The sequence below is a fragment of the Serinus canaria genome, chromosome 3 (genome assembly GCF_022539315.1).
Source record: "Serinus canaria isolate serCan28SL12 chromosome 3, serCan2020, whole genome shotgun sequence".
NCBI lineage: Eukaryota > Metazoa > Chordata > Aves > Passeriformes > Fringillidae > Serinus > Serinus canaria.
The window spans coordinates 70548640-70563968 of NC_066316.1; the positions used below are offsets into that span (position 1 = coordinate 70548640).

Genomic DNA, 15329 nt, shown 5'->3' on the forward strand with positions numbered 1-15329 from the left:
TTCTGCTTAGTCTTGGGTAATGACCAGTGCATATTATCTGGAAGTGATGACATAAGGAAACTGGGTATGTGTTACAAGTCAGGACTTGTATTTTAAATGCCATAAGTTGTTCTTATGAATTAATAATACAAGGTTAAGCATTCAGTGTTTGTAATATTCTGTAATGTTAAATACCCTGTAGTACATGCATTGACACCAGAATGTGTACCTTTGTGCATTTGCAATCTTTGTAAATGATAATGAAATGTTAACTGAGGCTAGATTAGAGGTTGTACAGTATAGATATGCATTATTATAATGCTTGAGTGATAGTGTTCTACATAATTGATAAATTGTTGTTGATCTGATGCTCCTTGACACAATGCAATTGTTTTTGTTTGAATCCTTCAGTTGCGGCAAGTTCTGGAACACTTGTCTCAGCAGAGCGAAAGCCAGTGTCTTAAAATCTTGACAAGTCTTGCTGAAGTTGCTACAACAAATGGTCACAAACTGCTCAGGTAAGTGTGAGGTCACAGGTTGATAAACTACCCCACAGTTAGTGCCACTTAATAGTTTTAATAGTTCAAACTATCTGATGCTCAGCACATGCTGGAGTAGATGGATCTTAAATCTGATTTATATGATAATGTCTGTTTAGATCACTGTCTTCACAAAGGCTTCAAGAGAAAAAGTTGGTTCCTTGTATAGCTACTGGCATCTAGAAGCTTGAGTTGCAGGGAAGTGTATTTTTTGTTTGGTTAGTTTGGCTATGTCAGCCTTAGAAAGGGAATCTTTTTAGGCAACTATCAAATAATTAATTTTTTTTGTCTTCACCCTTCTCACCTTTACTTCCTTTCCACATTTTTGCTTTTCTACATGCTTCTTTAGTATGCTTGAGGACAGTTTTCTTACTTCAGACACCTGTCTCATGTTTGCTGGCTCTGGTTGCCTTACATGGCTACTAATATATATGGGATAAAAAATTTAATCTCTCATGTGCTGTCTCAGCAGCAGTAACTTGGGGCGTTGCATGACACAGGCAAGGGTATTTATGCAGTATGCTTTCTTAGTTTTTGTGGCATCTATTTGAGTTTATGCAAAACACTTTGTCTGCAATTTGTTGGAGCATTTTATTGTTTTCAACATCTAACAGATTTTGGTGTAACCTTTCTTTACTCTTTCAGTAAAGATTTTACTAGAAAATCCTTACTGAAAGAGTCAAGGGTCTGAAAACATGAGTGAAGTTCCTTATTAACATGTTTTAGATGGCATTTTGGCAAAGAGAGCTTTGAAAGAGTTCTGTAATCAGAAAAACCTGTCAGCATAGGTTCTAGGGGATTGTGACTTGGGAGGCTTTTTTTTAACTTGGGCTGGGGTCTGAGGAGCCCATCAGTGAGATGAAAAATAAATAGCATATTCTTGCTCCTAGATATTTTATTTTCTTCCCCATTAGTCATGTTAATTTTAAATGGAGCTTGTAGATAGCAGGTCAGAACTCCTGGATGATGGTAGGAAATCCATTACATCATTAATAAATCTTATGCTGGTGGCTGTTCACTTTGATGAATTAATGTAAAGATCTGAATCCCTTTAAACTTTGTGGTTTGAAGGGATTAAAGTGTGTAGACATTAATGAAATTGTTGCTGCAAAGATAACTTTCTGAAGAATTTCTGCTGTTGCAGTGTGTATCAGCTTACCTTGTAACACATTCCTTTTTGTCTCCAGATTTCCTTAGAGCCAATAGATCTCCCACAAATAAATTGTGGTAAGGTGTAAAACCATAGTGCAGGAAAGGGTTTCAAACTTGCTCTGTATAGGGACGTTATTGGAAGTCGTGGTCGCTGCATTACATCATACAAGGTAGTATTTGCTTCTGTTTCAGTGTCTTCAGAGGTAAATTAAACTGATTGTCCTTTAGATTTGATTTGTTACTATTACTGCTCTTCTGATTTGAGCGATGCTCCCTCAGCCAGTGTGGCTGTAGAAACAGTAGCTCTGTACTGTCTCTGAATAAGAGCCTCTGTGTGCTCCTGTATTGCTGTGTATGGGTGAGCCAGTGGAGGCTGAAGACAGGATCAAAGGGTTGCATTACACTGGATGAGGACTCATTTCTAGAGATGCCAGTACTTGGAGTGTCCTGTGGACTCTTACTGGCCAGCTTCTCTTTGGTACTTTGTAATACAGAAATGTGATAGCAAAAGAAAACAATTCCAAGACAGTTTCACAGATGCAGTTTTGCAGAGACTGTGTGTCTTTTCTCTCCAGCTTGGTTTCCTGGCAGAAGCAGTGAATTTCTACTTCAAGAATTATTTCTCAGTTGCTTTCTTATAAATACAATGGGGATTAAGGTAGTGCTTGGTGAATACTCTGAGCTTGGGCCTCTTTCCTCTCTCTCTTTCTTCCAACACAAGTGTGTAAAATGTACTTTGTACATGAAAACCTCCAGTAGTGATATTCTTGCATTGCTGAACTTAATTCATTTCCTGGGTACTAACCCACAACCTGTTGCTTTTGGGTTTGTCTGTTGTTTAGTTGAAAAGTGTTTGAAATAGTTTCTTGTAACGCTTCTAGCAAGGATCCAGGAGCGGCACTAAGTTTTTGCCTGAAGACTTCTGCCTTGAGTACAAGCAAGGATCCTGTTTCACTTAGCATTATCTTCACCAAGTATTCCCTTTTTCTAATAAAATAGATATGTGACATGGTTTGGTCTTGCTTGTGCAGGTTAGGCCTAGATGTTTACAAACATCATCAGTAAGCTATTAAAAGCCCTCTAAGGTTTTTTCTACGTGTGTTGGTCCTTATCCTGGAGACCAGGAAATTTCACCAGGAAAACCCCGCTGCTGAAACATGATGAACCTCAGTTGAAATATTAGAAGATTTTTTTTTTCTCTTTTCAATAGTTAAGTTCTCGAGTTAGCTTAGCTTCTTTTATTCGTAGATTCTTTTGGTATATAAGCAAAGATTTTACAAATGCTAGCTTTTAGCTGTGATGAGAGCTTCTGGTAACACAATTGCAGACTGCCAGTCAGGGGATTTTCTTTACCTGGTTAAAAACTTAACATTCCTACTCTAGCACTGTTTGCTCTCTCTGTTCCTTTCTTAAATTGATTTACTGAAAACTTACCAGGATAAAGTATAAATTGTCACAAGAAAGTTGTACTTTGTATGGTAGTTTGGTAGAATTCTTAGTACATTGCTTTTAAAAGTTAACTCATAGTCATTAAAATGTAGTGCTGAAGACAAATAGGTATTTTGCTGATGCCATTGGGTGAATGAGATCATCATAAAGCTATGCTAGCTGTTACAACTAGCTGTGTTTCAGGTTTGTGTATTAACAAATTAATAATTAGTTAATTAATTAGAGATGTTTACAGCACCCAGTAAGATGTCAGTTTTCTGGTGTTTACTGATCTATCTGGGAAGCATGCTTTTAAGTTGCAAGTACTTTAAGGATAGAATTGAGTATATGCTCACTTCTGTAATATTTATAAGTTAGTAGGTTTTGATAGAAAAAGAATTAATTTCTTGTAGTCTTTTATGCATTCAAAACAGAAGAATTCTTACTACTTGGGGTTTAAGGAAGAAAACCTAGTTGAGTTTGGTGGAGAATGTTCTGCTTGTGCATAAAGTAATGAATATCTCATATTTTGCATTGTTTTGGTACAGAGTTCAGTGTTTGCCAGTTCAATTAAGGAGACATAAAACTTTTAGTATATTTGTTGGATATATAAAGAACATAGTGGTGGTTTTGTTTAGTATCTTTTAGATTACATTTTTCTTGAGTAAAAAAGTGGCATCCTTACTGTCCTGATCCCTTGTCTGGTTGAGGTAGTTAATAGGCATCTAGAATAATAGCTGGTAAGGATGGGCTGTGGCAGCATATCTGATCAGTCAGTCATATCAGGCTTTTACTGTTGGATGCTCTCTTTTCTGGGTTGAGGAACATTTTCATCCGGATATCCCGATTTGCTTCATGCACTGAGATCCTTAGGAAGCTGGATATCCTCTCAGGGGTTCATAAGAAGTGTATTAAAAAAAAAAAAAAAGGAAGTATTTTGAAAGATCTAGAATTTGTTGTTCTTACTTCTAGTTCAAGTTACCTCTACATGTTAGTAAAATCATAATGCTTGTATTTGACTTCTGGGGCTTGTGCAGGAAATGAAAGTTAAAATTTTCTAGGGTTTGAAGCTTAGGGGTTTTTTTCAGCATATGTATCAGACCCTACCATTACATTGCTTGCTCCTTATTATACTAAATTGTTTCATCTAGGAAAAGAAACTTAAACATGCCATTTTTTTCCCCCAGCTTGTCAAGTAATTATGAAGCTCAAATGAAGAGTCTCTTAAGGATCGTGAGGATATTTTGCCATGTCTTTCGCATTGGCCCATCCTCTCCCAGTAATGGAAATGACATGGGCTACAATGGAAATAAAACTCCAAGAAGTCAGGTGTTCAAGGTCAGAAAAGTATATGATGTTGTTAGGAAGATAGACGTTAAAGAGATGAATTTCACAAAGCATGCATTCATTAATCAGACATCTCATGAACAGGAAGTAAGTTTGGTTGATGTTCCCTTTTTAAGTTAAACCTACCTCTCCTTCTCCTGTATTTTTTTCCCCACTGAATTAATTAATTTAGCCACTGATGCACATCTCATGTTATGATTTCTGTTTATTTCTTATTTAATAGATTGTTTATTAGGTGTTGAAGGTTTAGCTACCCAGGTGACCTTGGTAAATTTTGTTTTTATTTCTGTTAGGAGTATAGTAATATCAAAATATGGTGATATTAATATAATAGATTATATTAGTGTAATTTCAAAATGGCAGTTGGAGATATGCAGATGGACTGCTGATCCGTAAGCTTTATCCAGTTTCACATGGCAAATGGAAACAATTGAATTCTTGATCTGTTTGTTGTTCTCACTGTGATCATGAAATCTTTTCCCAAGTTGTTTTTGGTTTTTCTTATTATGTGCTTCAAAACATATCAGCTCACTACTACCCTTACAAGGTTACTGATGTATAGCTGTTTTCAAACACATGCTTTAGGTAGCTGCCATTTACAGGTTTAGTTCCTGAAGGTGTTCGGTATTTTTGTGTTTGTTTGTTAAGGACTCTCTCTGTAGAAATTCAAAGATTGCCTTTTTGTAAAGATGCCCCAGTTTCCTGTGTGCCACTCAGTCTCCATTGGTTATACAACTGCCATATTTTTCAGAGCAGCTAATAAAAAAGAACTGCAGGGTAGTTTTTCTTCTGCCATCTTACTCCATACTCTTACAGAGCACAGCTCATACTAAGAGATTTAGATGCCAGTAATTGAGGATTTTTCTTTCTTTTACGTTTCTTCCACTGTGTTGTGAAAACAGTATTTTGAAATTACTGCAATTATCTGATGATATCTGTTCATCAGGTTACTTCTAAGGGGTTTTAAGACAGAGCTATATTGATAAGATTGTGGAAGATGATACTCTTAATTCCTGTTTATTTAGTGAAGTATCTGAGTTTTTGTTTAAATTTCTTCTCTTGGAAAGAAGAAAAGCATTAGACTGTTAAAAACAAAAACATGCAAGAACAAATATTTGTTCTTCTGGTAGCATAATAGTTTTAAGAACAAATTGATTTATATAAAGAATATAAAACTAGTGCTTGAGTCTGAACAAAATGTAATGAGTCTGTACATGCTGAGTCTGTACAAAATGTAATGCATTATACAGTGTGCAGTGTAATAGTTGTCCTTTGGAATTGTTCATCAAAATAGGGCAATAATGTGGGTTTAACCAGAATTTTGTTTTGAAAAACAAAGCTGTATCCAAATCACAAGAATTATTTTATTAAAGGCAGCACTTTCTAACAATTTTAATGACAATTGCTCCAAATATACCAGATTAAATAACAAGCAGATGTTAAACACACTTCATATAAGAGCTGTCTCCAGTGAGATATTCTGCTACCAAGCCCAAAAAGGAAGAAAGGAAGGTTTCCTGCTTTTTAACTCTACATGATTTCAGAAGTCAGTATGAAATAAAAAAAAAATCATTCAATTGCAATTTGCAAAGGAAGTGGTTTATCAGTAAAATCACTATCTGCATGCCCAAATGACTTTGTATGATGAAAGAATTTTCTTAAATTACTGTGCATTTCAGTCTTATGCAGTGGACTTATATTCAACAACTGCCACACTTGTCCCAGAAAATATCAGTAATGCTTTCACACTTGTGTGAAAACAACATGTATGTTTTTAATAAATAAGCAAAATATACTACTGTTGCATTACCTAACAAAACAAAAATTTCAGGATATTTTAAAAAATACTACTGCAACTGTTGCAATTTATTTAGAAGTTATATGTGTGAGGCAACTCTGCAATAAGGCCACTGTTGTGTCCATGGTATTTTAAATCAAGATTGATTTAAATTTCAAACTCAGAAATAGAAAAGTGCTGATGAGAACTTATTTTTGTTTGGGAGTGGGCACACAGATCTGGCAATGCTGAGTTTATCTACAGTTGTGGTTGGTTTAGTCTGTTCTTCCCTAAATTTTCAGTAGACTGGATAGTAGGAGATTAGATATAGTGCTTAGTGAATTGGATGACTTCCAGTTTTCTCTTAGTCCTACCTTTCCTTCTGCTTTTTTGGCCTTTCTTTGAATATATGCTTTTGATGGTCTTTTTCAGCTTTTAGGAGGAGATAAAAAATACCTGACTTTTTGTAATGCTTCATTAAATTTTTCTGTATCAATGTACTGATTGAACATTTTTTGAAGAGTTGTCACTGTAATGTAGCTGGGAAGGGAATAAAAAATGTGAATAGTGAACACAAGAACTCAAACAAGATCTTACCAGTGAAAAACTTTGAGTAGGAAATTTGACCAGGTTTACACTTGTTACTTTTCCATGTATTGCTCTTCCAATTGCTGTTCAGTGTGATCTCATATTAGGGAAACTTGCTGCAAAATATCTCTGTAATTGAACAAGGTTGGGAAGTGCTTAATGTTTTTTCCTTGTTTCAGATACTGTTCTTTTCTAGAATTGAGGTAACTTCTCTGCTGTGACAAAGTCACTTCATGGATTAGTGATCTCCTGCACCCTGTGTCTTAAAAAGCTATCTGACATCTGCCAAAAGATTTTGCTTCAGTGTTGCAGTTTGAATATGGATTTGGTTACTGGTCTTGCTTTCTAGATGAGTAAAGAGGAAGGCATTGCATAGGTAAATTCTTGCATTTGGGAGGTAAGGTGTGCAGCTGTAAAAGCTGGGTACTCCATCAGACTCAGCTGTATAATTCTACTGTGAAATAAGACAACAGAAGTTTAAGTGGAAGTCGTTGTTTAATATGAGGTTCATGGTAAGAATTAACTGAAGAATGCTGACTAGTAGTTTGAAAAAAAACATTGCTAGTGGTTTAATTGAATATGTCTATATGCCACTTGAAAAGATCTGGTCATGGATGACAACATAAAATGCTGACAGTCATGGATATAGAGGTGATGGGCAATATTTAGAAGTGTTTTATATCCTGAAGTTGGACTAGAAAGAAAGAAAATGAAATGTTAAAGCTGCTGTGCTTGACTAGACTTTTAAATAAGTTTAAGATCAGAAGCTGTGAAGAACTAGCTTTGGAAAAACAACTTGGATGGAAAAGTTCTGAAAGGTGTGCTAAATCTATTAGAAATAAAAGATAAACCACAAGATATTGGGGGAATATGGTGTCTGGCAAGCTAAACATTGGCAAGTTTGAGGGGAAAAAACCTAGATTTTAGTATTCTAGTAAATAACTACCTAGTTTCTCCTGAGTTATAGGTTGAGAGTACATCTGCATTTTAATTCTTCTATGTATTCAATTAATGCTATTTTCCATTAGAAAGTTTCTTTATGTTATGCTTTGTGGTAAAAGTCTGCCAGGTGGGTCTTGGGAGGAGGATAACTTGATCCTGTATGGCAGACATTTATGTAGAAAATGCTACCTGTGCCGGAGGTATTCAGATCACCATCTAGAGAAATGTGTGGTCACTAGGAGCACAAGCATTGAGTCAGTCACATACAAAGTATTGAGCAAAGACTACCACTATTAGTCAGAGATCAGTCTGGCTTTATCCCACACTTCTATTGGGAAAAAACAGAAGCATAGTGGTAAATTTTTAAATTGTGAATTTCAGCAGAATCTTTTACTACAGAGCTCTTATGAGAAATAATTTATTGTGTATTGAGAGTGTGTCGACTATGAGGTGCAACTGACAGTGCTCCAGATAGTGTACAGATGCTGTGAGCAGCTCTTTATTTTCAAAAGCAGCCTGAGAATATGAGAACATAACTCTCAGTGTTTGCTAAGTCCTTGAATGTTTTCACTGATGAAAAATGTTGATGCAGCAGTAACATATGGAAAAAGGAATCCATATAGAAATTCACTCTTACTTTTGGATTGCTGTAAAGTACTTGAGTAGATTATGTCTGTGTAGGATTCATATCCCTATGCTCACTAGGCTGTGGGCTTGTGAAACAAGCCCTTAAACACCATTAAAGGGCAACACAGTTAGCCCTTGTGGATTTTTTTATGCTTGTGAGAGAGCAACAGGTCTTATCCCTTTTTCTGCTCTGTAGTAGGCCTGCAGCTCAGAGTAAATGTGCAATGAGGGAATTGTACTGGATTTCAGTTATATTGGGTTTTAGCAGGTGGTAGTAAAAAAAGCATGTCTTTTTTACTTTGTTAAAGTAAAATAAAATGTATAGCCTTATAATTTGATATGGGATTCTGCTGATACTTGTTTCTGTTTCATAAAGCTAGATGTTAGTGACTCTTACTCTGAAACATCTGAGGTACCATCAAAATGAGCTGTATGAGCTCACATTGTGCATAAAGCACATTCTTACTAGACATGAACCTGAATCTGTGTGGTGTTGTCTGGGATTGCCTCCATCTTCTTGGTACAGGAAGCTCTTTTGACCAGGTTGTTCCTAAAGAACTGGCACTCTCTTACTCTGGAAACTCAACCTATGTATTCCTGTTTCCCTGCTTGGCTGCAGTGGTTAGGCAGTAGTGTGCTATGTGAAGCCAGACTTTGTCATATAGTTCAGTTCTATAGCTCTTCTGTAGTTCTTTCTAAACAAGTTTTTCTTTCTTCCATCTGCTGCTTTATTTTCCTTCTATATGAAATTTTCTCTTTGTGCTGTGTGGCTAGAAGTGTAGAAATTTTTATGATTATTTGCCTCTTATCTCTAACATGACCTCTAAAGGATCATTTAAAGCTTTAAAATGTGCACGGTATTTATTTTCCTTAAGAGGATTATCACATTATTAATGTTACCTAATGTCAGCATGTTTCTTTTTGTCTGTTTTTTCATGTGTTTATTGCAGCCACTGGAACTGCTCTGGCATTCTCTGGATGAATGGCTTGTTCTGATAGCCACAGAGTTGATGAAAAACAAAAGAGACTCCGCCAACATTACTTCTATTTTATTGAAGCAAAAAGGACCAGATCACCAAGATGCTTCTTCTGCGCCTTCTTTTGCCACTGCAGGAGCTGAGGGAAGAAAAGAGCTGTCCACTGATGCTCTTGAGTTAAAAACATATGATGTTGCTGGGAAGCAGGAAGCTTGTGCTGATTGTCAGGATGTTATCTCCATGACAGCAAACAGGCTAAGTGCTGTCATTCAAGCCTTCTATATGTGCTGCTCCTGTCAGATGCCTCAGGGGTAAGGAGGCAATTCATTTTTCGTACCCAAACTATAACCATTTTAAAATCATACATACTTTATGGGAAGAATGTTGATACTGACCACATTGTATGGTGGTCAGTATCAACATTATGACAGTGACAGTCAAGGCTATGCTGTTTAATGCTTTCACTAGTTCAGTTATTTGAAAGCTTTTTTTTTTTTTTAATGGTTCTAAGGGCACAGCACTGCAAGTTTTCCAAAGTGCTGCTGCCTATGAATGTAGCTGCACTGGGGCACATTTTGTTTTGAATGTCTAATGGCTCTTTGTAATCATGTAGTATACTTGTAGGTAGTAAGATTTTGATATTTTGAAGCTTAGCTGTATTTGCTGAATATTTGCTGAATTAACCCTGAATTTAATGTGATTATCCAACAAGAAGAGCTATAAGATCAGAAGAAAAAAAAAAAAGGGAGTTATCTTTGTGTATGAAAATGATAGCTGGGGCAAACCTTACTTGACTATATGAAATATAATAAGGAGAGTTCAGTTTCAAAATAATGCTCACTTGGAATCCTGTCCCTGGTTGACAAACATGTAGTTTTGTGTGGAACATGCAGTTCAGCTTAGGTAAGCCTAAAATCATTGAGGTCTGGTTTAAAAAGGAAACAAGTGTGATCACTTGTAACTGAGGTTCTAGTCTGTCCAAGATTGTTATGGGTTATATTTATGACTTTAGCCCCCATGACTAGAAGATTAGGCAAGTATTACAAGCTCCCTGAGGAATCTAGAAGCAAGGGTCTTACTGCGTGTCAACTCTTGGTTATTCCTAATCAACCTAAGGGTTTTTCTTTCTCTGCCAAACTGAGCTGAATAAAAGCTTTCAAACTGGCCATCAATGTTTGTCTGGGGCGTAGTTCTCTGTGGATGTTCTGGAAGATGATTGGTTGTTGACATTTTTGCCGTTTCTGTTAGAATTCTGAAATTTCTGTTCTCGTTATGAGATCTTAATGTTGTTGAATATTTAGTTTTATGATGACTAGTTGAACAGCATCAGTTTCTATTTGTGTAGTATTTAAAAAAAACCCCAACAATTTATGTAATTTAAATTAGTTTTGATTGCACTAACCAAAAACATCTTACGATTTTTGAACAGGATGACGTCACCTCGTTTTATAGAATTTGTTTGTAAACATGATGATGTCCTTAAGTGTTTTGTAAACCGGTAAGCTTCAACAAATATGGACCTTGTAATCCACCCCTCTGTTCCTCCCCAGCAGTAATTCATTTTTTTCTTCTTGCTGAGTTGTATTTTTAGATTGTTGCTGTGATATATGAACAATATGCAATTTAATGGTCTTGCTGAACTCAACAGTGTAGATTAATGATTCAGAGCTCAGACTTAAATGAACTCTTGTGCATATTTAAGTGATCTATTTGTAAGATTAAAACTCTATTTCACAGAGAAACAGAATAATTTGATGAATGGATTCTTTCCTTATATTTGTTCCAAATAAGGCCTTCCCTTTTAAGGTAGATGCAAACTTTTATTCTTCCTCAAATGTGTGATGACTTAAAGGAGTCTAAGCCATCTTTGTACAGTTGGCTCTTTCCAGAGTTTCTCTGTGACTGCCAGGTTTATAACGTTCCTTCTGTGTGGGGAGCTGCTTCTAATCCTCCCATGTTTAACAGATGAGGTAATATAAGTTGTTTGGAAACAAGAGTTAGAAAAAGTGATAAAATAGAAGAATCTCTTGAATCTTGTCTATATGATTGATTGCATTGTTTCTTTATATAGACTTTTTGCATTGTGAAGCATTATTATGAAATCTCTAACAGGCTTCTAACCTGTTTTTCTTTCAGAAATCCCAAAATAATTTTTGATCACTTTCATTTTCTTCTGGAGTGTCCTGAATTAATGTCCAGATTTATGCACATCATAAAAGCTCAGGTAAATGTCAGGAGGTGCTTAGTTACAACTTCTGTGAATATACAAAGGGTGTTTAAAAAAAAAAGTAAATTAATGAATTTCTATTTGGGGAGGATGAAAGAACTAAACATGGCCTCTAATGCTTCTGCATCTGCAATGTGGAAAGATCATATTAAACAGACATGGCAGCCAGATTTCTGTATTCATAATTCTCTAAAATACATGGGTGAGTCCATTTGAGATAACCAGCTGGATGTCTTACAAGTCCAACTTTCAGTTAAAGAGTAAAATTTCTGTTTGTAAATCTACTTGTGCATATCTAATAGATTGAACTTTAAAATGCTTTACTTTCCCCTAAATGACTTATATTTTGAGACAAACCAGAGGAATAAATACATCACTGTTACTTGATTTGGTCATAGTTAGTGGCAGCTCCTTTAATGAAACACCATGTCATCTTGTTGTCTGTTCCAACAGCTTTATTTCCTAAGATGTGAACCTTACTGTGCTTTTATTTTTAAAGATAAATTGCTTTTATTAATGCAGTTTCATTTCTGGGACATGATGTAGGTGTATTGTTTAGTCAATCTTTCATTGAAATGTGTGTGTTTGAAACTCACTACCCACGAGTAACGTGGAGACCCCGAGAATTGATACCCTGTTCGTTAGATCAACTCATGTACATGCTGTGAATTGCAGGGAATGAGAAAGGCCATACTTGTGTCATATCTGTCTCAAAAGGGCTGTAAAATGTCAATATAAACACTGAGTCAAACAAGTTAGAACCTTCTCACCTAGGAATTGCTTTGTAAAGTTTCTGGTTCATTTGGGCTGTTTTATATTGGCAATGAACCTTACTGTAAATAGGGCTGGTTCATATCCCTTGTGCTTCTGTGCTCAGCTGTGGTTGATTATCAGTAGTTTTACAGAAGCCAGTGACTTACTTCTTATCGAAGTTCCTTCATGTTCTCCCCTAACATGGAAGGAGTTTTGTGTTATTTTTCTCTTCTGCAGAAAACTTAAATAGCTATTTCTGGATAGCTGGTGGTCCGGTCTTTCTGCAAGCACTCAAGTGCATGTCAGTCCTTTCTTCTTCCCAAAATACTGTATGGCATACTGGGGTTACTGTGCACATCTCAAAAATTGAGAACTATGCATAACTGTTTGCTTGTGGGAGAGGAATTATTCAGGGGAATGCATGTGTATAATATAGTTTGCACTTTGTTTTGTAGCCATTTAAAGATCGCTGTGAATGGTTCTATGAACATCTGCACGCTGGGCAGCCAGATTCAGACATGGTGCACAGGCCTGTCAATGAAAATGACATACTTTTGGTTCACAGAGGTATTGTATTCTAAATGGAATTAGTGTGTCTTTGAAAGATAATGAAGGAAAATGAAAAAAATTAATTGGTATTTTGTATTTAGATTCTATTTTTAGGAGTAGCTGTGAAGTTGTGTCTAAAGCAAACTGTGCAAAATTAAAGCAGGGGATTGCTGTGAGATTTCATGGAGAAGAAGGCATGGTGGGTAAAAGTGCATGGTTTTCTTTTACGGCATTTTCATATGGAAATATTAATTCTCATTCACAAGTGTGTTATTGAGCTAAAGCCTACTTTAAAATTACTTAAAAAGAAATATGTGGTTGCTCAGCATAACTGTTGAGTGAAAGTTTTGTGTACTAATATGTTTTATTCTCTTGACATGCAGGGACAGGGTGTGGTGCGTGAATGGTTTGATATCTTATCGAGTGAAATAGTTAACCCAGATTATGCCTTATTTACCCAGTCAGCTGATGGTATGTCTCTTTCCTTTTTTTTTTTTTTTTTCTTTTTTTTCCCTAAGTTTAGGGTGTCATTTTTTGTAAAAGCATTTTTAAAATCCAAAAAAAATCTGTGTAGAGGCACAGATTATTTCATGAAACCTAAAAGGAGTGGTTCAGGTCTGCCTGTTTGAAGTAGTCTTCTCCAAGGAGGCTAGGACTGGACTGTCTCCTGCCTGCATTTGGCTGGAGACATATGAGAGGAAGTAGATATATTCTCATCCTTCCTTTGAGCATGTTCAAAAGTTGACAGAAGCCAAGCCCATTAGAATGAGTAAAACATGTATATAGCAATACAGTAAGATTGTATTTAGCAGTTGGTAATTATCTTTTTGTTGATGATAATTATTTTAGAACAGTGCTTTGGAGAGTGGCTAAGCAGTATCATTGTAATAAGATGTCATTACATTCTAAGACATTCTGACATCTTTTTTGTGTAAATGAAAAACCCCAAACAGACTTCCAAAACCCCAAGATAAAACTCTTGCAGTGTTTTCAAATGCTTAGTGTATTTGAAAAAAAAAGCTTAAAAAAAATAAAATGGAATGGAACATGATAATATTTTTGTTTTGTAGGAACAACATTCCAGCCAAACAGCAACTCTTCTGTAAATCCAGATCATTTGAACTACTTCCGTTTTGCAGGCCAGATCCTGGGGCTGGCTCTGAATCACAGGCAGCTGGTGAACATCTACTTCACAAGGTCATTCTACAAACATATTCTTGGTATGGTTTTATTAAAATCTTGCTTATTAGTTGTAACAATTGTCTGAGTAGTAAACCTTTCCCTTTTTCACTTTTGTGTGTGTTAAAAATGAAAAAGCCTTGAAAATTAATGTCTTTGTAGTCTTTTATGTACATCAGAGTCACAGCAATTCTTTGCATCACAGTTGTGAAATTCATTTACTCTTCGGCATAGTGTCATTCTTGAGAAATGAACATAATTGTTCCGTAGTTAACTTCAGATAGACAAAGTTGAAAATGTTTGTGAACTCTGGCAAAAATCTATAAAGCATTCTTGATCATGTCTAAAGTTCTTCACTTGTGCAATGGTTCTTAAAAAGATGAAGCTCTGCTGTTGAAAACCTCTCTGTCTACCTGCTCCAACTAATACTACTTATTTCCCAAAACAGGGTTTCAGAACTACTGCAGGTTCATCCTGTCTCCTTAATGAGAGAGGTTAATTCATGTGCTTTTACTGTAGTATTCAAGAGGATTGGACAGATGTTTTTATAGAAATGTAACTTCTTTAGTAGGATAACCTATGTTAGCTGTTCGTATCTGTGGTCTAGGACTCTTCTCTGCTCTTCTTTAAGAACCTTTGTGCCTCTTGATTGCAGAAAAAAATGCCCCTCTTCTGCATTGTTGTGAAAAATTTCTCTTGAAAGAGAATGTCGTTCCCTGTGCATTCTTGTTACTCCTACAAGTACATCAATTTATTTGCTGTTGCATTCAGAATTTCCTTGGTGTTCAATCACTAATATTTGGAAGTATAAGATAGCTTGATGGTTTTCTGTCATTGTTTTGTCTACCTACAGTCTTCCTGTGATGTTTGCTGAGTCCAGGACAGATTAACTCTTAACTTCAGGTTTGCTGTTTATCTTCCCTGCAAGTGTTCAGAGAACACTTGCAGTTCATTGAAAGTGCAGGCTCAGTCATCTTTATCAAGATCTTCTTCACAGGGCAGCATGTTTTACCCCTCTCCCTCAGCTTTGCTTTCTGTGAGAGTGACTATGCTGGGCAAGAGCCAGTGAAGCACAGCCAGTCTTCAGCACCATGTTGGCAGTGCTTCCTCAGGCTCCCCTAGTCATTGATCTTCATACAGGAAAGTGGTTCTAAAGTAGAGGTATCATTGCATGGCACAGTTTGGTACTGACTTAAACCTTGGCCTTTGACATCAAGAGTGAGTAGAAGAATTATGAGTGATTTGGGTTTGAAGGGGTCTTGGAT

At 36.1% G+C, this 15329-nt stretch overlaps 1 protein-coding gene across 5 annotated transcripts in view; it reads left to right on the forward strand.

Annotated features, from left to right (window-relative positions):
* HACE1 (HECT domain and ankyrin repeat containing E3 ubiquitin protein ligase 1) overlaps positions 1–15329 on the forward strand; it is a 48062-nt gene that overhangs the window by 16849 nt on the left and 15884 nt on the right. For 4 of the 5 annotated variants that reach the window (XM_050972955.1, XM_050972958.1, XM_030235609.2 and 1 more), the window contains 9 exons: positions 391–497; positions 4286–4532; positions 9330–9667; positions 10786–10854; positions 11493–11580; positions 12792–12903; positions 12987–13084; positions 13269–13356; positions 13956–14105. In XM_050972955.1, coding sequence (XP_050828912.1) covers positions 391–497; positions 4286–4532; positions 9330–9667; positions 10786–10854; positions 11493–11580; positions 12792–12903; positions 12987–13084; positions 13269–13356; positions 13956–14105 — 1297 coding nt within the window. The remainder of the gene's footprint in view (positions 1–390; positions 498–4285; positions 4533–9329; positions 9668–10785; positions 10855–11492; positions 11581–12791; positions 12904–12986; positions 13085–13268; positions 13357–13955; positions 14106–15329) is intronic. The other variant, XM_050972956.1, reaches the window with a different exon arrangement.